This window comes from Miniopterus schreibersii, assembly GCF_964146895.1.
Source record: "Miniopterus schreibersii genome assembly, chromosome: 10".
NCBI lineage: Eukaryota > Metazoa > Chordata > Mammalia > Chiroptera > Miniopteridae > Miniopterus > Miniopterus schreibersii.
In genome coordinates this window covers 24,164,458-24,189,393 of record NC_138110.1, presented here as the reverse complement: position 1 = coordinate 24,189,393, position 24,936 = coordinate 24,164,458, and the positions used below count along the sequence as shown (strand labels likewise).

General features: G+C 47.5%; 1 protein-coding gene across 2 annotated transcripts in view; it reads left to right on the top strand.

The window, feature by feature from the left end:
- Window positions 1-550: 550 nt before the first annotated feature.
- SETBP1 (SET binding protein 1) overlaps window positions 551-24,936 on the top strand; it is a 338,312-nt gene continuing 313,926 nt past the window's right edge. Inside the window, exons 1-2 of one of the 2 annotated variants that reach the window (XM_081150041.1) lie at window positions 551-1,239; window positions 21,183-21,833. In XM_081150041.1, the coding sequence (XP_081006167.1) occupies window positions 21,351-21,833 (483 nt within the window). In that variant the 5' untranslated portion in view covers window positions 551-1,239; window positions 21,183-21,350. Of the gene's footprint in view, window positions 1,240-1,793; window positions 1,886-21,182; window positions 21,834-24,936 lie in introns of those variants that run through there. The other variant, XM_081150042.1, reaches the window with a different exon arrangement.

Below are 24,936 nucleotides of genomic sequence, written 5' to 3'. Positions count from 1 at the left end.
AGATAGTGGCAGTGTTGAGCCCGGGAACCGGCGCCGAGCCCGCGGCGCTCCCCGCGGCCTCCCAGTCTCCGCGGCCGACTCCGGAGCGCAGCAGCCGCTGGGCCGCGAGGGCGCTGGGGAGCGGGAGGGGCTCGGGGGGCAGCGAGGGGTCCCCGAGCGGCCTCCACGAACTGTTTTCCTTCTCCCCCGGCTAGAGCCCCACTCCCTCCAATTGATCGAAATCCACCGAAAATCACTGAGAGAGGGAGGGCGAGGAGAGAGGTCGCTCGTTACTGGCTGCGCCTCCTCGGGCTCGAGCCAGGGAAGCGGCCCCCGGCCCGCTGGGCGAGCAGCGTGGGCTCCCGCGCCCCCTCCCAGGCAGATCGCGGGGTGGCGGTCCCCGCCGGGCTCCGCCGCGCGGCCGCTCCTATCCTCCCTCCCCCGCCCGCACCCTCCCCCTTCCTTTCACTAGGACTCCGGGACTCGGGAGAGGGCGCGGGAGGCAGGCACACGGGCCCGACCCCACTCCAGCGCTCGCGGGGGACGCGGGCGGGCGGCGAGGGGACGCGGCGGGGGCGCGGGGCGGGCGCGGCCATGGAGCGGCGGCGGCGGCGGCGGCAGCACTAGCGACCGCGGGCGGACCAGCGAGCGGCGGGCAGGGCCCCTCGGCACCGCGGACCGAACTGCACAGCTCAGCAAAAGCGCCCTCGCCCTCCGCGCGCCGCCTCCTGCGAGCCCAAAGCCGGCAACATTTTTTAAAGCTCCAGTCCAGCCTTTGAAGAAAAGGGGGAAAAAAATAGCATTGATCGGAGAGACGGGAATATACATATATAATTTTTTTTTTTTTTTTTTTTTTGGCTTCTGCTAAAATTAGCCGGCTCGCCGCGCGCCCGTGTGCGAGTGTGTGCGAGTGTGTGTGCGTGCGGCGTGTGTGTGTGAATGTGATTACTCCAGGACTCCTCGGGCTCCGGAGACGCCATTTTCCCCCTTGATATCTCTCTCCATAAATCGGTGGCGCGGCGGAGGCGGCCGCGCCGGGCGGGAAGCGCGGGGCCGGCCGGGGCGCCCGCCGCCGCCTCCGCGCGCCCGGGGGCCCCCCGCGCCCCCCGAGCGAGGGCGGCCGGCCCGCGGCTCGCCGTTTGACAGATGCTCATCGCCATGGAGTTACCGCAGCAGCACCTTTGGGGGCTTGGGCGAGCGACCGGAGCCGGGATCTGAGCGAGCGCCGGGGCCAGCGGAGCCGGAGCCACCGGGACATGGGTGAGCACGCGCGGCGACCTTGGCCCGGGAGCCCCGCGTCCAGACTCCCGCCGCGCCGCGGGCCCCCGCACGCCAGGGGCCGGGGGCGGTGTGTGTGTGCCCTGCATGCAGAACTTAACGTCGCCTCGCCGGGGCTTTGACTTTGTACGGGGCGGGAAGGGGGAGATGGGGCCGAGGGGGCGGGATGCCGGTCGCGGCGAGGCTGCCGAGGATGGGCGCGATTCCGGCCGGCTCGCGGGTGGGCAGCGATGCTGGCTCATTCGGAGTGGCCCGTTGGTGGCGGCGATGGTGGAAGCGTCGGGCTGGAGAGCTGGGAGCTTACTGAGTTTCGCCTAATCTGATTCCCCCCCCTCCAGCCCCCCCACCCCCTCCTTTTGCACCCTCCCTCGGTCCTGCCGCCGGCTGCCAGGGCTGGCGGGTTTGGTGTTGGTGGGGTGGACTCGGAGGAGGGGGAGGGGGGAGGGAAAGGGGTGGGAAGGCGGCAGGATTTTTTTTTCTCTCTCTCTCTCTCTTTGTAACTTGCAGGTTAAGTGGAGCTAGAGAGCTACATTGTAACCTAGTTGGATTTTTTGGGGGGAAATGTATCAGAATCTAACGTGTCCTTAATAGAAAGAAGAACAGGGAAGAAGTGGTCCAGCCAGCGAAGGTTGGTGTGTGCTTGTGTTGTGGCTCTGTGTTAGTCTTTCTCTTAAAATCTTAATCCATGGATCCGAGTCTCTTTCTTGTGCTCTCTGGTTTTGGGACTTCGAAAAGACAGGAATTCCCTTAAAAGCAGACGAATGCCTTTTTTGAAAGCACGCATTGTGTGTGTTTCTGAAGGAGCCTTGGGCTTGGGAATTAAGGGCAGGCTTCCCTCGTTCGGTGGTTTCCAGTGGGAAATCACTCCGGAAAGGGAGCCCTTCAGTATCGATTTATTGTTTTCGTCTTCCAAACCATTATCTCTTTGACTAAAATACTGTCTGAGAAGTTCCACAGAGACGAAGTCAGGGAAACTGGACTGGGCAGATCTTTAGCAAGATGGTGATAACGGTGATGCTGTTTTTGGTGTCTGTGATGGAAGCATTGTTGGGTAATGGCAATTTTCGATCGATAGAGCAGGCTGGTTCTAAAAAAATTAGTAACTGCCCAAATGCTATCTTCCAGGCCCCCTCCCCACACACTACAAGCACCCTTTCTCCCCTGACCCACAGGGATTACAACAATTCTGAAATCGGATCCAACTGGAAATATTTTCTTTGGAGATAGAAAGTTGTGCAATTGGAAGTAAGAGATGAGGCTAGAAGTCCTGGAAGTGTGGGGAGGGGGTTCTTACTGCCCCCCCCCCCCTTCATGTTGCATTTATTCTTTACCTGTTGTCTATGTGGGTTCTGAGGGTGTGTATATTGGTCTAAAAAGACCGTTAAGGGAAGAATTTCCAATTGGTTTCTGCTTCAAATAAACTGTCCTGATAATCTCATGGTTGAAGTCTAATGCTAAAAGGCCAATTGGTGTGTCTCTTTATTCCTGCAAAAGGTCTCCTCCAAAAGGGCAATTTATTCTGGAATTCTACAGCAGCTACTTTTCCTTCCTAGCCACCCTCCCACCCCCAATCCACACCTTTTTTACCCCTAAAGTTTGGTTGGTGTCCATGGTCTTTAACGAGATACTACTAATATTGCTTGTTTTTCTCTTACATGATTTTTCAATCTCTTCCCTTACTTGTCACCCTGTTTTTCTGCTTTTCTTGTAGATTTGTACCAAAAAACCCAACAACAACAAAAAACCTTCATAAAGTAGCTGTCACCAAAACTATCTGGCAGCTCAGCCCCATCTCTTAACCATCCTTTTATTCACAAAGGTAGAGTGGATGTGCCCCATCCGAACGCTTCTTCATCATCTGTAAACACGTGTGTGTGTGTGTGTGTGTGTGTGTGTGTGAGAGAGAGAGAGAGAGAGAGAGAGAGAGAGAGAGAGAGAGAGAGGGAGAGGGAGAGGGAGAGGGAGAGGGAGAGTGTTGAGAGGTGGGGGCAGGAGGGGGGTCCTGAAGAGGGACGTGGAGAGGAAAGGTGGTGTTCTGTGCAGGCCACATCTGCACCACTGGGGCAAGACCTGAATGGTCTGGGAGAGTTTCCTTTGCACACCCCAGTTGGATGTTGTCTGGCTGGGATGGGGAGGCGGGGCCAGCTGGGCAGGAGGCGTGTAAGTGAGGAGAAAGTTTGTAGCACTTTAAAATGTAGCCAGTTTATGATCCCAGGTCACTGTTTCCCCCTTCTCCTGCTTTCTGTGGCTCCCACCATCCCAAGCCTCCCTGATGGATGCAGAATCTCTTTTGCTCTGACCTGGGAGTCCCAGGTTTCAGAAACAAGTCTAAGATGCTGTGTGTTCTTCTCTGCTTAGTGGAGCTGCCTGCTAAGAGAGAAGGGCATTGGGGACGGATCAGAAGAGTGTGGTTGAATAGGGAGTATTCGCAGATTCCAGGGAATGTAGTCTGAGGGACCATGAAGACCAGGTACTCTGCAAGTGCTGTTTTGCACACCATCTCCCCTCCCCCATTTAATTTAAAAAAAAAAAAAATTGTCTTAGTCTTGGGAAGTTGAATTGGTGTTGGAGCTGAGCTGTGAGAGCTGCTTGCGGCTGTAGTAATCTGAGCTGGGCTGGGGGGAGGAGGTGGTGAGCGAAAGCAGTCCGGAGCCAGAGGAGGGAAACCAACTGACTTGTCTCTCTTAGCAGGGAAAATAGATGTGTCACTGGAATAAACAAACTGGAAGTGGGGGAGGGGAGGGCTTGTAGTGAACATAAGGCAGAGTGGCTGAGAGGCAGCGATGTGGGTTCGGAAGGGGCTCCTTCCAGCTTGGGAGAAAATATCAACTGCCTTATATGTTCATGAATGGGCTAGACAAGTGACGGGGTGTAATACGATCTTTTGTGTGTTAACATCAGAATGTTACATAGGAAGGCGCTGTTGGCAGACTCAGTTGGACTTCACACAGAGAAAGCCTGGGGGTATCCTTGAGTGAACCAAGGAGCCCTTGGTGCCACTAGGGCTTCTGTCCTCTACTTGTATTATTCATGGCAAGCTACTTTGTAAATTCCCTGACCTAAAAGACGGTGGGAGGGGAGCAGAAAATAGAGCATGGAATCTTTGTAGAATTTAGTTGAAAATGGTCAGTGGTGAGAAGCGGGAGGCAGGAGCTTTCTGAAAAAGAAATAAATAGGTAGGCACTCCCCCCCCCCCCCCCCGGGTTCCTGATTCTGTTTCTGCCGTTCTCTCGACATTCAATTCCATTAGGGGCTGAATCAATACTTGTCTGGCACAAAAATGCACCTCCAAGGGAGGAGAGTTCTTTGAACCGGTCATTATTTTTAGTTGTACCTCAGCCCCACTCTGAGGTACAACTTTATCCAGTGCAAAGGAGAAAGCCTAGAAGTAACGAGATGGATGGGACATCCCTTCTGGATTCCCGAGGAGACACTGAAACTTGGCGGGGCCTCAGCCTCCCAGAATGCCAGTTTTTTCCTTGGAGACTGGAAGTTTTAATTGAAACCAGAAAGCTATTGAAGGCAGACCAGCCAATGAAACCTTGTTTTCTCTGCTGCTCAGGAATGGGAAATAAATAATTTTTTTGCTGATGGCATTTCAAGTTGCTTCAGTTCTGCTCCTGCCAGAAGATTGGGGTAAATTATTATTAACACATTAGCATTGTCAGGAGTTTCAGCGCCTTAAAAATGCTATGATGTCATTGAGTTTGCTCAGGGACCCCATGGTGTGAGACAGTTCGGGTGGGGTGGGGTGGAGTGGGGGCTCAGGAGGCTGCTCTTGTCCTGGAGAGCTGCCCTGAAAAAAACTAAACCTCATAGAGTTCTTGCCACATGTCACTCTGTGCTTGGTCCTTGGGTTCCTGTGAAGACTGGAACAAAACAGTTCCGTTCCATTCCTATGCAGTGGCATGTTATGAAACTAAGTGAGCTTCCCAAATGTTTTGGGCCAGGGTTAGGTAAGGAGCAGCAGCACCATACGTATGGCCCTAGGTTTGGATCTCCTTTGGAGCTATTTCTAAAGGTGATCTGGTGTTTCACATATTCTTCATAACATTGCAAACACTTTGGGCAGCCAAAGGCTTAATTGGTGCAGAAAATTAAACACCCAGATGCCCACAGACTGTACTTTATGGACGCTGTGAAAGTGCCATCCTCCCGTTCCTGTTTGGTTCTGAGTTTTCATTTCCATTTTCCTTAGCCTTCTCTGAGATTCTGAGGCCTCCTTAGGTACACCAGGTTGGAGAATGTAAAGTTTTGGGGGGAACTGGTAACCTTACTTAGGTGACTGAGCCCAAGTTAGTGGTCCTTACAGTTCTCATCAGGAAGTTTTAAAGGTTCAGATGGAATCAGCTTTCCTTTAGAGTTGTCTCCCCCTCCCCCTTTAGAAGGTGCCCTCTAAGGTTGAGGAAACATTATTTTTTTTAATGGCCTTTGACTTAGAAACGCACAGTGGACGTCCTGTCCAGATGAGAGCAAATGGTGCCAGGGTCAAATGGAGAAGGTGAGCCGGCCCAGCGTCCACTTTATGCCTCCCCAGGGGCTGGTGATGGATTTGGATCAGCAGATGCACGTAACATGTAAAGTACTTATAGACAAAGCCCCCTGAGCTGGCCCCCAGGCATGCAAAAACTTCTGCCTTCCCTGTGGGTGAGGGATCTGGAATGAATGGTGAGCAGATACGAGTTTCAGAACTTTGCCAGCCTGGAGGAACTGTTTCCCTAACCCTATTTATTATCTTCTCATCAAAAATACTCCCTTTCATATGCATGGCCCTTTGCCCTTTTCAAAAATATCTTTATATCCTATTTCCCCCTTGACTCGCCTAAAGAGGGAGACCAGATAAGCATTTTATCTTCATTCTGGTGAGGCAGTTGATACAGTGACTTACGGAAACGACACAGGTTGGTGGCCGACCTGGGGCCAGATGACTGTGTACTAAAGCGTGAGGAACATCCCACCTGAAATGACAAGTCAGTTTTGGACCCTGTCCCCCTACTTCGCAGCTAAATGACCCCCCCTGCAAGGGATTTAACCTCTGTGAGCCTCAGTAACCAAATCACTAAAATTGGGATGAAGATGCCTCCCCAGTCTACCTCACAGGGGTTGTGAGGGTTAACTAATACCAGCTAATTTCTGTAATTGGACTCTGAGAGGATTTCCATGCTGCCTCCTGGATACTGGTCTTGAGATCATTGTCACCATCGAGCAGAGATTAATAACCCCTGGGTATGACCAGAAACGCCTACAGAGGCCCCTTGTGTTCTAAGCCCGGGAATAGTTGTTTTCTGTTCTCGAGTTGAATTTTTGGGTGCTTCTTATGCTGTGCATATCTGAGACTCAGAATCTCAGACAATGTCCAGTGTGGACCAAGGATGTGTTGGTGCTCAGGCAATGCTTTTTGAGTTAAGCATGAGAAGGAGACAAGGTAAAAGACATAGAGACGCACAGAGAAAGGAGGCAAAGAGGAGAGGGTGTGAAGGGAGGTCTCTACAGTGGCCACAGGGGCTGAGCAGTGACATCCAGGACAGAATTTTTTAGCCTCTAAAGAAACAGATTTATGGCAGGATTACCTTAGCAAACCCAGTGATTTCTCTAGAATTGGGAAAGGGCTTCATAGTCCAGTTGTTCCCTAACTCTTTATTATTATTATTATTATTGATTTTTAGAGCATGGAAGGGGGGGGAGAGAGAGAGAGAAACATTGATGTGAGAGAGAAATATAGAGCAGTTGCATGTGACCTGACCGGGAATTGAACCCGCCACGTTTTGGTGTATGGGGATGAAGCTCCAACCAGCTGAGCCCTGCCAGGGCTGTTCCCTAACTCTTAACCCCCTTTCTGTTTCTCGTGACTCCTGCCCCAGGCACCTGGCAGTGTTCTCAAGTGAATCCCATTTTACACAACACACGCAGGCCTCTGCTCCCATTAGACAGATGTCCTTGCTGCCCTGGGGCACTCTGTACACAGGTCCCCCTCCACCACCGCACCTCGGCTGCAGCACCACCCGCCGTCTCACGGGGCCCCGACGGGTGCCATCTAGCCAGCACGTCTGCCTCGTAAGACATCAGGCCGGCTCTCCCCCAGTTCCTCACCCAGGGCCCCAGAGCACTTCAGGTCTGAAGCCCCCCAGCCTGGCCACCTGCGCATGCTGCTTGTGTATGTTGTCACTGTCTCCCCAAGCTGCAGGTCCTTGAAGAGAGGGGCCAACTTTGGCCCACGGCCCCCTGCCCCGGCTAGTGAATGACTTCTGTTTCATGAGTGAATCACAGAATTGATGTTCAGGCAGAATATTAAAAGTGAATGCTGTCTAAGGCGAGCTAACGCTCCCTGAGAAGCCACCCAGTGAGAACTCTTAGACAGAGTGAGTAATAACCACTTACACCAATGGCTTTTTATACTCCTGGCTGTCTTTCAGGGGCAATGCCCACTCTCAGTTTCTCCCCCAAAGCCTAAGAGTTAATGATGTTTTACCACATATCCATTCTACCAGTCACTCATTTATCGAATCATCAGATATTTATTAAGTGCCTACTAGAGTCTCATCATCACAATAGCACACAGAGCTCTTGGCTTTCTCTGAAAATGCCAATTGCATTTTTCGTCCACCACACTCATTTTGGCTCTTACCCATGCAGTCTTCTCTGTTACTCAAGTTCAAGTGCTTCCCCTCCCCTCGGTGACAGAGTGAGGAAGGCCACAAGGGAAAAGACGGTTGGGCAGAGAAATAAATGCTCAGTGGGGAAAGTTCCATGGAAAGGCTCCTAAGAGGCCGGCTACAGGCGGGGCTGGCCACCCACTGGCGTATGATGTGGGATGAGTTGCATTGCCTTTGCACTCCTACCTGGAGCCACAGTACAGTGAAAGAGTTCGGATTAATGTGAAATTTTGTGATTCTGCAGCTAGAAGTGTCCTAGGAAGGTTAAAGCTTTCTTAAAACTCAGAGCTCCTTAACCCCATGTAATGGCAGCCCAACACCCATCTAGAGCAGCCCCACTGAGGATCAGTGCACTTTGCTAAGTGCTTACTGTGGGGAACTAGGTTGCAGAAGGGGAAATAGGACCAGGAGAGCCAGACTTGGAGGGCAGGTATGGAGAGGAGGGGTGGTGAGCTAAGTGTGAAGAAATACTGTGGCAGATAATGCGGAAGGAAGAGCAAGCTTGATTCTACATCTTTTTTGAAAACTGGTCCTCTTTGGTGAAATAACTTAGTAGAGACGAGGGAGATGAGCAAAGACAGCATCTGGAAAGTCTAGAATATATTCTGTCTCAGGGCTTTGTGACTGCTTCCTTTGCCCGGTAGGCATCTAGATTCTCTGCTGTGGTCACTTCATGAACCTTGTGGATCTCAAAGGCTGGGTATTATTATTTTTTTTGTAGATTTCATTGGGCATGAAGACTGGGGCCATGCCTATGCTCCCTGGAGTGTCTTCTCACTCCCCAGAGCCTAGCCTACCTGCCATGGCCTGTGTTCAGTAACTGCTAGTGAGTTTTTGAGATCAAAGAGAGTGACCCATGGATTGTCCAATGCCAGAGAGAGGCCTCTGTGTTTTGGGTTGAGGTGGGATCAGGAACGTTGGGCTTTGACCTGAGACCCTGTGAAAGTTCAGCTGGGGTTTTGGCTCACTTAGGAGCACACTGGTTGGATATTGAGGAAGAGAGAAGTCCTGCAAGCTACTGAGATGCTGAAGTTGCTTTTACCCTATGACTTGGGATAGGGGGGAAAAAGCATGTGACACTATTATCCTAACTAAATGAAAAGCAATTTCTTCGTTATTCCTTTCCTTTGCCAAAGTTGTGCAGTTCTGTCAGTGGAAAGAAGCTGCTTGGGGTTTGAACTTGGAGCTGGAAAGATGTGGAGCCTGGAGATGCTAAATTTCATGAATCCAACACAGCAGCCTCAGCATGCTCATCAGAAGTGTTGGCATTGTTGTTGTGCTTGTAGCAAAATAACAAAATCTGGGTGGCAAGTCCCCTTGCAGTTGTTGGTGGCTGTGTCTGTGACCTATTGTTATTTGAACAATGAGAGCTTTGATTTTTTTACAAGTATTGATTAATAATGGTGGCTAAAAAGAATGATTTGATGTGAAAGCCCTGTGGGCCTCCTTTCTGCGCATTATTTTGTGCTCTAGAGCTCGATTACAGTCGGTTTTTTGATCCTCATATATTTATTAAAGTCTCAGTATTGCAGCTCGTGTGAGCCAGTGCTCCTGGCACTGTTGGGCACGAAAGGTCTGGTATGAGATGCGGCTCTCGCCTCTGGACAGCGGACATTGTATCTGGAGAGACATGCTTAGCGCAGATGGAGAGCACCAGCCTGCAGCCAGAGTGGGAGCATGATCGAAGTGGAATTATGCTATTTGTGTTCAGCGCTAAGGTGCATTCCGGGAAGGCTTTGAGGAAGATGTGGCTTGCGGTTTGATGATGCGGCTGGAACAAGGGGACATTCCTGGTGGCAGAGGAGCTTTTGCATGGGAGCAGAGGTGGGACAAAGTCTGAATGTGAATTTGGAATTGCTGCAAGAAAGCATCACCATGTACACCATCTGGCAGGAGCAGGGCAGCCCTGATGATGAAGGTCCCGCTGGGTGACATTGATGGGCTGGCCACCCATAGCAGGCATCTTGGTGGTCTGAGGTCTTCTGATCACAGTGCGAAGGACAAATCCTAGGCCCTCTAAATTGGACCTATTCTAGCTGTTCAGTTTTCATTCAAACTCATCAATTCTTCAGTCCTTTGATTCAGCAAACTTTGTTTGCTCATTGACATTTAAACATGAGTATGATCAGATCCTGATGGGTGCTGTGAGGACCCCAAGAGATGGAGAGAACCTTGTATCTGCTCTCCATCTAGTGGAAGTCACCATAAAACCCCATGAAAACCAGTGATGGAGCAGCAGGGACAGTCATCTAGGGCCAAGTAGTGAACTCCACTGAGAGCGAAGGGAGGACCAGCACCGCCAGCAGTTGGACAGATTAGGAAAGCTTCAAGGGGAAGGTGGGACCGGCCTGAGTCTTGAGTGACCTAACTGTCTTGAGGAGAGTAGCAGGGGAGATATTTATGTTGAGAATGTAGACGCAAAAAGGAGACCTATTCCCAAAGACCACGTCCCAGGGACCAGGGCTTCGTGGAGTGTCAGGCAGCCAGACCGATGGGTTGGGGTCCTGTGAGGAGCAGGCCAAGGCTACATCTCCCCTGAGCTGAGATGGGAGCCATGGCTGGTGTTTTCTGAGTGTGAGGAGCACAAGGGAGCTCTAGTGAGAGAACTTTCACACTCAGCACACATGAGAGCCCTGACATCTGACTGTCCTGCTCTACCCCCCTCCCCGTCCCCCCGCTCTTATCAGCCACCAACTCTTCATTCTGGGTTCAAAAGAGTTATCTTTAGATAAAAAAACAAGAGTACATATAAGCATTCAGAATGAGGGATACTTCTCTCAGGAGTTTAGTGTATAATTGGAGAAAGACATGTACGAAGTTTCATTAAACGCAGTATTGAAATGACAGCGTGAGATGCTGAGTAAGAAATATGCAGGGAGGAAAATGGAGCTAATATTTGTGTAGCTCTCTGGTATGCCTCGCATCTCTTTTGTGGCAGAAGCACAAACTTGTGTCAGATTACACTTTATGTTCAATTGACAATAAGTAAAACAGTTGCTGAATCAGACTGTTGAGAAGTCAGAGAATTTGAATTAGGACTGAACAGGGCAGGGAGTCAAAATGAGAGGGCCTAGAAAGAGAGACTGTGGCATTTATTATCGATTTGATTATCCAGTTTAGTTCCATTGCCTTCAGGGAAGTCTGTTTTTTTGGTCCCTAATTTGCTGATGTTATGGTGAAGGACCCGAGTTTAAGTAACTGCTATTTCTGGGTATTTAAAGACTGATGGAATTGTGGTTCAAAGGAAGGCAAATGACATTTGGAGTCAGGCAGAACTACTTCTGTCATTTCAACAAATTTCTCAACCTCAGTTTTCTTATCTGTAAGATGGGTACATCTCAGGGTTAGATCAAAGGATAACCTGAAAGCCCTGTTGGATACCAGATGCCTGTTAAAAGTTCGAATCCTTTTCTTTACCTTGCGGATCTCTCCACTCTACTTGCACAGGACGTATTGCAATCACAGTTACTTCTTACAGGTCTACCCTGCAATGTTTCACCTACTTAGGTGCTAGTCTGCATAGATTATTTATTTTTTCCTTGATTCTGGGAAAATGCTAAGACGGCAGAGACGAAAAATGCTGCCTAGAGGGTTTAGGTGATGTGGTGAACCAGTGGCAGACTGGTTTTGGAGGTCCCTTCAGCAGATGCAATGAAGAGTGTTGGGTTGAAAGCTGCCATCACTTTGTGTTTTAGAGACATCATGATGTCAAAGGAAAAGCACAGCTTTGGGGTATGTAGGCTTGGATTTGATTGTGGATCTGGCACAGGTAGTGTGTGCCCGTGAACAAATGGCTAACCTCCCTGGACCATCAACTCCACATCTGGGGAATGAAGACAGGTCCTCATCACAGGGTTGCTGTCTCAATTAAACTGATGATGCCTCTAAAGGCCACTGGTTGTGTTTAACCCCCTCTCTCACTGCAACTGTGTGACTTCCCTGACTGCACGGAGGAATGCAGGCCGCTGGTAATTTGCCAAAGTGAGAGCTCAGACCTGACTTGAGGATTGGCCCAGCCCATACTTTAAAGATGCTCCCCCAAGGGCCCAAGACCTAAGGCTGATTCTGTTGTGTTGTGTCATTGGTTCCCAGAGGAGGCACTGTTTTTGCAGCTAGAACTGGAACTGTTGGGTAACAGATAGTGTGCCCAACCTCAGACTTCAGAAGCTTGATTCTGTTTCTCTACCTGTTGTGAAGATCCCCAAGCATAGGGATTGATTCTTGGTTTTGTGTGACGCTCAGCCAGGAAGGGCAGCCAGTACAATCTATAAAGAGGTGTAAGGTGCCAACCCTATCTTTGAGGGGTTTCTGTTGAGAAGGTGAAGCTCAGCACCAGAGAATGTCAGAGCTAGAGGGAGCCACGGAGTCCACCGCATCACACCTCTCATTCTACAGATGAAGATGGGGAGACCCAGGGAGAAAAAGGAACTTGCCCAAGGCCACCCAGCACCAAACGGCAGAGCAGAGAATTGAATCTGAAATTAGTGACTGAACTCAGTCTTATTTCCTCTATGAAACAAACTGGGAACAAGAAGGAAGCAATACTCAAACAACATCAAAATACTGAAGTTAGCCAGGTACCTGTTAAACTAATCGCATGTGCTTCCCACTGCAGAAGGAAATGGAGAAGGCTGGTCTCCAGCCCCTGTTCCCCAGGCTCTACTTGGGATCTGCGAAAAGAAGGCGGCATTTAAGCCAGATGCCAGTGTGGAGGATACAGACTATGATAGTAAATCAAACTTCCCGCAAGTTCTGAAGATGCAGAAAGGTGATTCCCAACCGGTTCTTTCATAAATATCTTATTTAATCTTCAATTACTTTTCAAAACAGCCTTGAGGTAGGATTATTACTCAATTTCCAAATGAAACTTGAACAGTTTAAATATATTTTCCAAGAACACAGTTACCTAGTGAAAAAGAAATACCAAGTAATCCAAACCTGTAACATCAAAGCGGTGCTATTTCCATCCGTCTTTTCAAGGAGAAACATACATGGCTTGGATGCTTGCTGTTGGATGCTTACAGCATGTGCTCACTGTGCCCTGAACTGGGGTAGAGACTTGTGAAGCCCAGCCCTTCTCTCGTGGAAGTCCTGGTCGGGTGGGAGAGATAAATACAGAAATGGAACATTGCAGTGCAGTTTGCCAAATGCTTTGCTAGCAGAATGCCCGGGGAAGTTTGAACAAGACCATCTGTGAAAGTGTGTGTGTGTGTGTGTGTGTGCAAGCATGCGAGAGCACATGTATGCACATGTGTACACACAAGGGGGAAGGAGTAGAAAAGGAAGGTCCAGCCAGTCTTCATGAAGGGGGTGAAACTTGACCCAGCTCTTGAAGGGTGACTTAGAGGTAACCATGTGGAGAAAGGAGGAATAGCAGGCCAGCCAGAGGAAGTAGCAGGGATTCATGAGGTGATGCAAATCGGTAGGACTTGGGGGAGCTGCAGCTCAGGAGAAGCTTCTAGGGAATGTGGTGGGTGCAATTCTCAAGGATCACAACTCGGAGGAGGTGACCTGGGACCAGGAAGGTACCACCCAGGTGTGTTGTATAAAAAAGCCTTGAGTCTGAGTTTCATTCTTTGCTGTAGACCATGGGTGTGTTTGCAGGGTCAGAGAACCGTGGTGCAGAGCTGCTGTTGCCCTGGCTGATTGAGAGCTGGGTAAGGGTTGGGTCACTTGATCGATTTATCAGTGTTTATGGAGCATTTCCTCTTGGTGTTTCTGCAGCGGGAAGGATTTCAGAGACCCATCATTCAGAGTCATGGGAACCTGAGTCAGATGGTGCCTGGCTGGCCTTTGACACAGCCTCTCATTCAGCATTCACTCAGCGAATAATTCGGAGTGTTGCTCCATGGATCAGGAGCTGTGCCAGGCTCTGGGCATTCTGTGGTGAGCCAAACAGGCACAGCTCCTACCCTCAGGGCTTACCTTCTAGTGAGGTAGGCAGCATTGAAACCAAGAGTGGCACATGGATTCATTATAAAACATAGTGCTAGGAAAGAAAATCCCATGCAATCAGGGCACAAAGCAGGGATTCCTGATCTGCGTTGTGAAGCTCAGGGAAGTGCAGTTTGACCTGGGCTTGAGTAATGAAGAGGCATTAACTCAAGGGGACAGGAAGAGGATTCCAAAGAAATGCAAAGTAACACAAGTAGGAAAGCCACTTCTGACTCCCCACCAAAATACCTTAGAAGACATACAGAAAGATGAGTGCTCAATCACCACCAAAGCCAAAGTCAGACAATCTGTTGGCAGAATCTGAGATTAGATTCTCATAACTATAGGTCAGTGAGCCTAGGTTGGAAATACAGTTGTTTCCCTATCTGTAGTCAGGTAAGCTCACACTCCATCCTTTCATACCCTTTGCCCCCTAGGATCAGAAACTCACAATTTCTGTCAACCAGGAAAACAGGAGGTCATCAGATCTTCTGCTTGAGCAATGTTTATAAAACAACTAAAGATGATCTCTTCACTAACATTATTACATGTATTCTCAAAGTCTACAGCTCTCAGAAAACAAATGGGCAAGACTGGAGGAGACAGATCTGAGAGGAGAAGAGGGACATTGACTTCTGAGCAGAGAAGTTTCCTGGAATAAAGCTCTGAGACACAGACATAAAGAGTCTTTGTAATAGTGCATATTGTGAATTTCAGCCTTTCAGAGTTTAAAGAATACAGCAGAAGGATCCCCTCTTAGTCTAGCAAAACAATAGTAGATAGATGTCTACTATCCATAGTAGCCTTGTAAATGCTCAACACCTTATCTTCCAGATATTTTTAAAACCCTGATTTAAGTGTGGTGATTCTTGTGGTGTAAACATTCCTACCCTGGACAGTTTTCAAACTACCATCTTGACACCACTGAATGTGGAGCTGGGAAGAGACTCACATGGTAGGCTCTCAGGAGCTCCTGGGTCTGGCTTCAGCACACCACTGTCACTGTTCACTAGGAAATGAGGTGATTGGATGGCTGTTAACAGCAACAGATCTGAGAGGAGGACTTGACTGGTTTCAGGATGGATGGAAGGCAGAATGAGAAGGAGACCAGCGCTTTTTCTGTAGGCCAAGATGATCCTGGATGACTCTCTTCATTAGAGCAAGAGTAAAGAGAAAGAATCTAACACGAGACCCTAGGGGGGAAAACACTGCAAATACAGTAAGAGAAACAGTATCAGGATAATTATTTACTATAAGAGCAAAAGCAGACTTTGAGAAAGTTACCAGACATCTGCAACAGGAAGAAGCATGACCCTGGTGGCACAGGAACATAAAGTAATGAGGAGGGAGTGTTCTTAGATGAAAAAGCATCAGAATCAGCTGAAAGGAAGATTAATAAAGTAAAGAAAGGTCGCAGGGATACAAAACTGTGCAATAGCAGAAAATCCATAGTCAATGAAGTCAAAGGGAGGAGCAGAATAGAATTAAATTGATATTCGGGGGGCTAGATTAGGGTGAACTCTCCCACAATGAAAAATAAAGAAGTAAACACAGTGAAAGAGAGAATGAGAGAAATGGAGAACAGTGCTGAGAGTTATAACTGAGTAGAGGACAAATTTGGACAGAAGCGTGGTCCATTGAATAGAAGAAATAGTGAAAAGAATGATTGAAGGGGACATTCCTAAACTAGAAGGAACATGCATCTACAGATCCAAAAAGCTTGTGTCCCAGAAAAAATAAAAAGAGCAAGATCCATACTATACTCACTTTGCCATTAATAAAATTCCATTATGATGAAAAATATCTTCAAGTATAACATTGAAGTAAGTTGCCTACAAAATAAACAAAACCAGGCCAGCTTCCCTTTTGTCTTCTATTATTTCAAATGCTAGAAGACATTCTACAGAGTTTTGAGGGGAAAGGTTCTGACCTGAGGATTATATAGTCAGACAGTATCTTCTACACGTAAAGGTGAAAGAAGTGCCTGACATTATAGGGACTTGCAGAGTATGGAGCTGAGGCTGGGCTCAGGATGAAGAATTCTGGTGGAGTTTGGGAAAGGTCAGGGATGAGACCGTGGACCTTACTATATTTGTGATGAGATTCATGTGTTATTTTAAAAAAAAATTTCCAAGAGCATGTAGTGCCATTGAAAAAGATTAAAAAACTTAACCTAATGAGGAAGATCATGAAGATATTTTTTTCCCCATTTTCTTGATGAGACACAGGCTGAAATAGGGCCTTTGAGGACTCCTAAGTGGCTGAACTAGGTCTACAGTTCAAATCTTTTGACTACTATTAGTTGTGTCAAGGGCTCTCTCAGTTCCACCGTGGAAAGCAGCAGTCAGGGTGAGGATGGCTTGTGTGCACTCTGTGAACAAAGCGGATGGGAGGGATGGATGATGCCAGAAAGCCCGGACTGGGTTGGCTGATTCACTTAGTAATTCAGTCAACCAACATCTGTTGAGCATTGGTTATGTCCTGGGCACTGTACTAGGCATTTGGGTTGTGTGGATCAACAAAATGCAGCCAGTGCCTGTTCTTAAGTGACTAAGAGTAAAAGTGTAAGGGAAAATCCCTTTAAATATGGAATAATAGGCTCTAAGGTCTGGGCAGTTGATGGGATTAGTACCTGGAGTAGACCAAGCCTACTCCCATCAGAACCACCAGGAGGGTTTGGTAAAAGCCATAGAGCTGGGCCCCACCCTGGAGCCCTGATTCCATTGGCAGGGCTCAAGAATTTGCATTTCCTCCAAACTCTGGCATTAGTAGAATTTCCCAGGGCTGCAGGTGGAGAATGGATTTTAGACCAGGTAAATTTCTCCATCTTTCAAATTTGAAGGAGAGAGAGGTACTTTTAAGGACTCATTTGGGTTATGATTCCCCTCTCCCTCAGAAAAATAATTCTGTAGGTTACACGATCCAATTTGGAGTGTCCCCATAGGTCTATGGCTGTGCAGGGTAAAATTGCAACGTCTTGGGTATGGAAGAGACCTTGGTCCCACTCCATTCACTGCTGGGATTAGTATGGAGTAAGGAACTCAAAGTGGCTGTGAATGGGAGAGCCAAGTTTCTGGACTCTTCTCCCAGTGTTCTTTCCAAATTCATCACCACTCTCTCCTTCTAGCCTCTCTGTCCCCCTGGGACCCCTTGGCAGTTCTTTCCTAAGCAATTTCATTGTTCTTATGCACTGCCCCCCCCCTAAGTCTTGCAGGCAGCCATGGAAGGGTTAACTTTTGTGGGACTGGCAGCCTGAGCCAAGTACAGAGTGTCCATTGTGCGCCCGCCCCCTCTGGAGGAGTTGCTGACTGCTGGAATGTGACAAGGCAAAACGTTTTCACCTTGCCTCAGCTTCCCCTCCTGAGGGAGTGTGTGAGTCACTGAGTGCCTGTGCTCACACCACATGTTGGCAGGGGTGCACTCAAGAGGATGTGCAGTTGTCTCCCAGACTCACCAACAAATTGAACTGTGAATTTGGGATGGCAGGTACGTGCTGGGAGAAGGCAAAAGGACAACAACAGCTTTGTGTGCTGGTGAAGTAAACAGACAGGTTAGGTTTCTCTACTTTTTGCTTTTGAAAGCTTCTTTTTATTTTCTTAATGTGAGGGGTGCATGTGGACATGCGGGGCTGGATTAGAATCCTCAGCATAGGCAATGAATTTTGCAGGGGCCACCTGGGTGGGTGGAATTGCAGTTGGAATAGTTTGAACCACAGGACTTTGAAGAACTGTCACGGGGCTAATTTATTTTCCTCGAGAAAGAACTCCTTGAAGTCCTCCAAGTGCCCAGTCCTGCACTGGGTGCAGAAGTGAATATGAGTTGTACAATCACAGTCAGTCTCAGCCTGAAACTGAAATGCAGTCCAGTAAGGGAAATGAGATTTGTGTACTCAAAGCAATGAGAAGGCAAGGCAGGACTAGTGTTTAGTGGCAAGCTATGCAGCTGGGTGCATGGTAAGTCAGGCCATGGAGTGAATACTGTGGTCCAGAGTTTACAAAATATTGTCATGAGGGAGTGAAGACTTGGGCATGACCTCAAAATACAGGAAGGATTGGGATCTGTTTGTTCATTTGTTCATTTATTCCTCCATGCAGCAGACATTTGGAGAGCACCAGTTTTATGGGAGGCATTGCGTGGATTGATGGAAACAGATATAAGGAAAGATTCTGTAAAGATACCAAGGCAGAAATAATTCTGTGTGTACCACGCTACTGTGGAGACTGGTGTGACTTGACTAGGGAATGCAAGTTGGTGGCTAATGAGCCCTATTCTGGATTCCTAAAGGTGAAACCAGTATGAAAAATCTGGAATTGATGTGTTCCTGAAGATGGGGATTGAGACTGCATTACTGTTTCAGCTCGAGTATTTATCCTGCCATACTCACACTGCTCTGGTTCAGGTCCTCATGCAACAAGGATGGAATTTCAGCCGAACCTCCTTATGGTGCCCCTGCCTCTAATATCAGGTTCTGTTAATTCATCCCTCACATCACATGCCAGAACTATCTTCCTAAGGCATAGCTTTAATAGCATCCCTTCCCTATTGACATCCCTTAAATGGTTTTTCCCATTACCTGTAAGATAAAATCCAATTAATTAGTGTGGTAATCAAGGATGTCCATGATCTGGCTATAACCTTTCATCTCCAGCCATACCTCACCGGTCCCCATTTTGCACCACACCTCTTAGCCAAACCTCACCTTTCTCTTCCCCGAACCTTGCATGCCCCTGCCCCAGGCCTTGCCTCGCCTCATGCCGTTCCTTCCTTCTGCCCACTCTACCTACTCAAGGTCAAAGACATATCCTATGCTCTCCTTGAAGCCTTCTGGGGTAGTTTCTCATCTGTCTACACCTTGCCCAGGTGGAGAACGTTTTCTCTTCCCTTTGTTCCTATCCTTTATTATAAGACATATAAAAATTCGTTCCATTTTTCAAGTCACTCTTTAGAGTATCACCTCCTTGAGGAAAGAGGTTGCATTTTAATCGTCTTAGAATCTTTACTTGTGGAGAACTGAAAAAAAATTTTTGAGTTTTCCCTTTTTGTGTATCTCTTACTACTTGAGTTTTAACTTTTGAAATTTTGCCTTTTACATCAATTAGTTAATAATTTATATCATTAAATATAAGAAACTCTGAAGTGAGTCATTTTCTTAAATGAAAGTTACTTTATTAATGTGAGTAACACATCCACTTTATACAGCTAATCATTCCTGTAAAGTGTAGATTTCACCTTTATTTCTCTCATCACCCAACCTGCAACATACATTGTCCTATCTGTGGTTCAAAGGTCCAAATGGGCTTAGGGTAGGAACATTTTATGAAGAATATGCCTCACCTTTGGCCCTAACCCAAGGGGTAGCTTCATAGGTGGGTACCAGGGAACTAAGGTATAACATTGCAGATTCCTGCCAGAGGGAGTAAACCACTGAGGACTCCTGTCGTAAGAAAACAAGGCTTGCAGTTTGTATGGCTCCAGATACAAGCTGAGTAAGACCTACTGGTCTCTTACTGCTTGACCAGCAGGGACATGTTCCAGGGCATCTTGATGTCTCCAACAGCTAGTGTGGTACCTGAGGCTAGGAAGAGAGACCTCAATGAAGGTTGACTTGAATATGACTTTTAAAAAATTATGTAAGGTTTTGGGCAGGTAGGCAGATCCATCTAGATCAGACAAAGAATTTTGTAAGTAAAAGAAACATCAAGTGTCATCAGGTCTAACTGCCCTCCCTGCTCCTAAGGGGGGCTTTGTCCCTTTTGTAGCATGGTACTCGGGTGGCTGTTCAGAGTTTGATTGACAGCTTCAGCAAAGATGTAAATGTTCTCACTAGGCAGCTTCTTTTCTCCCAGAAATGGTGTATTTTTTGGTTTTCCCCAAAGTGGAAGCAGTTGTAAGTGTGTCTTCCTGCAGGGCTGAGCAGCTTCCAGGAGCTGAGTATGTTCTTGGGGCATCTCTGGGGAACAGGTCCGTGTTAAAGCCCTGGCTGCCTTGCTGGCTGGATTCCTCACGGGGCATCAGCTGGAAATGGACCGATTCCAGGGGGAGAACAACACGCCGGTCTTCAGGTTCCAGTTTTTGGCTATTCTGAATGTGTCTTTGCAGACATTGTTGGAATTTTATGATGGGCACATTTGCTGGCCAATTCCTTAAATTGGTGGGCTCAGTAGTAGAAACCAAAGGTGTTCAGTGATGTCTTCTGCTGGGAAACTGAGAGGTATTCAGCCATTTAAAAAGGCTTGATTGCGATCTGCCTACAGCCTCAGGGAGCAAGGAGATGATGTCTTGAAGTTTGGTGCGGTCCCAGGGTTCTAGGTTTTCTCCTGAGAACAAGCATTTGGGCTTCCTTTTGGGCTTTGAAAATGTTGAGTATGAAACTGGGAACAATGGGACAGGGATTGAATAAGGGAGAAGGGTAGTTTAGCTGATCCTTCCATGGTCTGGAGAAAGCCTGATTTTTCTCCTTTCCTTGTAAGGAAGGCAGAATCAATGATCCCCGGGGGTGCTTGGATGGAGGGTGGTTCCTGACACTTCCAAAGTCCTGTGAAATGTTACCCTCTCTCCCTTTTAACATTGTTGTCATGCAGTCATAATGCCTTTATTTAAGGACCAGAAAGGGACTTAAAACTGCCCCTTATGGCTATTTTTATCTAAATAATTTATGATTAAATATCTCTTATGTGAATGGAAACAGTTTTAGGGTTGGTTTTTCTTTTTTGTTTTCAAACTCATGCCTAAGCTTTACATTTGCTTTAAGATCTTTGCTTACCTTAACCAAAGGTAAGACCCTGAGTAATTGAAATAATTCATAATGAACAGCGGTAAGGAAAAAATGGTTAAAGCCCTGGCCGCCGGGCCTTCCTCTAAGGGGCTGGAGAGCTTGGCCCAGGCACCTCGGGGGTTGTGTTGAGTTTTGCAAACTGTTTTTCATATGTGGGGGAAGCGGTGCAAGAAGCCAGCCAGACGCAGTTCCCACAGACCTGAGCGCCAACCCTTCAGACTTCCCTTTAGTCACGGTCATTTCTGATGGTGACTCAGCCAGCTGTGGTTTGTTTCAGAAACTTCTAGCTGGTGACGGGACTGGAGGACTTGCCTCTCTTATCTTTGTTGGGTCCACAGCCAGAAAAATGAATAACAGTTCAGTGAAAGGGTGTGTGTTAGTCTGCGTTTCCTGCCCCGCTCCAGTTTAATGCAGTGCGGGGATGTGCTCGTTCTGATTTGATTGCTTTCTGTCATTTATTCTGATGCCCTTGATAAGTGGGAAGGGGCTTCTGGAAGGTAGACTGAGTTACCTTTGAGGCCATTTTCCTTCCTGCAGTGGCTAATTATCTCTCTGCTTCTCAGTTGCAGATCTGATCTCTTCTGAGCACCTCACCGTGTCTCCATCCTTGGGACTCTGAACCCAGCAGCTGGACCACTTTGTCCTTGGAATTTTGGGTGTCCTCTCTGCCCACCTTCCCTTTCCCCCTCCCCCCCCCCCCCCCGAGAACTCCTGAAGACTGTAGGAGGGCCATGGAGTCCAGGGAGATCTTAAGCAGCTCCCGGCAGAGGGGGAGCGAGTCGGATTTCCTGCCCGGCTCCTCGGCCAAGCCCCCGGCCCCCGGCTGCCCGGGAGAGGCCTTGCTGTCCGCCCCCGGGGCCGGGAAGGGGCTCCCAGGGGCCGGAGAGCGCATGGAGCCCGAGGAGGAAGACGAGCTGGGCTCGGGGCGGGATGTGGATTCCAACTCCAACGCCGACAGCGAGAAGTGGGTGGCAGGAGATGGCCTGGAAGAACAGGAGTTTTCCATCAAGGAGGCAAACTTCACGGAGGGGAGTCTGAAGCTGAAGATCCAGACCACAAAGCGGGCTAAGAAACCCCCAAAGAATCTGGAGAACTACATATGCCCACCGGAGATCAAGATCACCATCAAGCAGTCTGGGGACCAGAAGGTGTCCCGTGCTGGGAAAAATAGCAAAGCCACGAAAGACGAAGAAAGAAGCCACTCCAAAAAGAAGGTAGGGACCCCTGTTCTGTAGGATTTTTGTTTGTTTGTTTTTGCCATATTATCCTCAACTTTTAAGGGTCTATTTGTTAATTACTTATTTGCACTAAGTCCTGATCATCAATAGGTTCTGCGACTTTAAGTGAAAAGATGTGACAAAACCTATGTTACCACAGGCTAATTGATATAAATAAGAGTTAAGTTCCTGTGGCATCTCATCCACGTTATAATGAAACAACGTTGGACTAAATGTCTTGATGCAGGGACCCGCTCATCGCTGAATTACCAGTTTCTTTGATGGAATACTTAGGGCCTCCAGAAGAAATGCCTCATAAATCTTGGTATAGTGCCCAGTTATTACAATTATTATTATTTATTATTATATCTTCTACCCACCTGAAAAACAATAGCTACTAGAATTAGAAGTCTGGAGCGGTTCTGTTTCTTCTGCAGCAGCCAATTGGCTACGTCAGATCTGGCTTAGTGGTGACAACAGTTTGAGGTTTTTCTTTTGCTTTAATATTTATATCTGTTCTCATAGTCAAAGAGTGGGCTGTTGGAAAATTCTGGTCAATCAGAACAGTCGAGAAACATCATAACGTTTTGGTTTCAATCACTACTGCACCTCTTTCTAACACAGCGAGTCTTTCGCGTGAGGAAGGGAACCTAGTCTTTGCAGTAACTTGAGGCTCTGCGAGGGCTGAGCGATCATTATTCCCAAAGCCAGTGGTGAGCATTAGAACTGGGACTCAAGAAAGAAAAGGAGCAGGCGACTGGCCTGAATCTTTGTTGAACACATCAGAGGCTTTTAAGAGTGGGTCTTGAATGAACGTAGTTGGTTGTCATTTTCCTCCTAGAAGAACATGGGTGTAGAAAGCAGCTCTCCAGGTGACTGGTGGTGTCATTTGGTTGGGGAAGACTGGGCCCAGGTTTCATTGTATTATTTTGTGTCGCAGGGGTTTGCAGTAACCTCTCTTCCTGGGAGGGGTGTGGCACTCAGCTATGATAGCAGAGGACTGCCCTAGTCTAGAAACTTTCTGTTTCAAACAATCTTTGGGACTTGTACACAGCTCGTAAAGAAGTCCTTTGGTTGACAGAGTTTGGGGATCCTAGGTTATAGGTGTCAATCAGTCTTTGTAAGCCTTTCCCCTACATCTTATCATTTATCTGAACTCTAGCTTGATGGACTAGCTAAAAATGGCACATATAAGTGGACCTCTCGCCTTTGTAGCCCATAGATAATTTATAGAGTTTCTCTTGCCAGTGGTTTTTGAGCTTTGGAGCCAGCATTTTCAGTAAAACTTCTGGGAATCATGTTCTTTCTTTAGTGTAGGGCTTGCATCCTTCCTCATGCTAGGCATTTTGCCTGATTTGTTGCATTTAAAATCCAAAGACTTGGACTAGAAGAGACTTTCTAGGGTAACCAATGCCTCCTAGTTGGCTCAGACTATTCTAGTTTGAAAACTGAAAATCCTGCACCCAGTAACCCCCACTGTCCTGGGCAAGCTAGGACAGTTGGTCACCTTACTTTAACATTTGGAGCACAAAGAAATCTGTTAAAGTATCTTGCTTTTACAGAGCATCGAGGTAATGCTTTCCCCTTCCCCTCTCCATTACAACTTTGCTGTGCTTTCTGCTTCTCTGTTATAAAGCCAACAATTATTTAGATGCACATGGAAACTTCTGGGGAATCTTACAAGCAAATACAATACAGCTCAAATCAGGCTCCATGTAGAAAGCAAGACTTTGCTTTGGAGTTGGGCTCTTCAGCTTTGAAAATGAATATCTTTGTCTCTGCCCATTGTGATAGCCAGTTCTTTGTGTGTTGTTGGGTTTCTGTGTGGGTGGGCAGTCTTGAAAACTGTGGTAACTGTTTTCCCTCCATCTCCATCACTACCAGGATTTGAGCAGCAGACAACAGTTTTGGGTGTGCAAATCCAAATTTACTATCCTATATACTTTACACAGGTACTGTTTTCCCTAAAACTGCAAGGTTGTTCCCAAATATAGCGTTCTGCCTATTGGAATGCCCTAGAATAAAACTCTGGAATTTGTGACTTGGGGATGATTTCAAGTTTGAGATGTGCAATGGACCTCTATTCTCATATCTGAAATTCTCAGGCTGGTCATTCTCACCCAGAAAGCTGGATGCTCTTTGTGTGTTTTATTGGAGAGAGAGATGAAATCATTTACTTAAATATGCAACTTACTAAGTCAGTGTTTCTAAGCTCCAGCAATTGGAAAGGGCAGAAAGAAGGGAGAGGGTGGGAATTCAATGTGTTACTCAGACAGTGTAATGGGAGTATCTACAAAAAATTTAAATTGTTAGGGGTTTGCTTCCTGTTTTATTTCTCCATCCTTCCTGCGTGTATTTATGCCTAGAGCTGTTACTTTCCAGAAATGAATGAATAAAATTATTAGTACTGATTCTTAATCACTTGGTAGATGATCTGAAACTTCTCTGATCTCTGTGGGATTAGAATGTTAACTTTATGACTCTTCAAGTTCCTGTTGTTTTGCAAAGAGAGAGTAAACAAAAGCTAAGGTGAGATGGAGAGGTGGACACCGGGCCTACCATTCGTTTAGAAAAGTTCAGTGTCATGAACTTGCAGAATTTACTTCTTTGTAGGAATGGGAAGCATGTGATCAGTAATTTAGGGTAGGGGCAAGGATGAAGATGGCATTTTCCAAGCAACAGGTCAGTGTCTAACTCTAAAATCCAGTCTTCTGGAACTGTTTCATGAGGCAAGCCACTGATTAAAGAAGGGCACATGGACTGGGCCCCAGGACTCAGGTCCTACGCTAGGAGCTAGAAAGGAGGCCCTGCTCAACTGGCCTTTGAGCTGGTCGAGATGCCTCCTTGGGAGTAACCTGCATATCTGTGCTGACTTAGAACAGGGTCAGCACGTTGAAGTCCACGGGCCAAGTCCAGCCCCCTGCCTGTTTGTGTACATCCGGCAAGCAAAGAATCGTTGGAAAAAATAGCAAAAGAAGAATAGTATTTTGCAACATGAAAATTTTATGAAATTCAAATTTCAGTGTCCATAAATACAGCTTTTTTGGAAAAGAGCCATGCCCATTTGTTTACATTTTGTCTGTGATTTCTTTTGCACCAT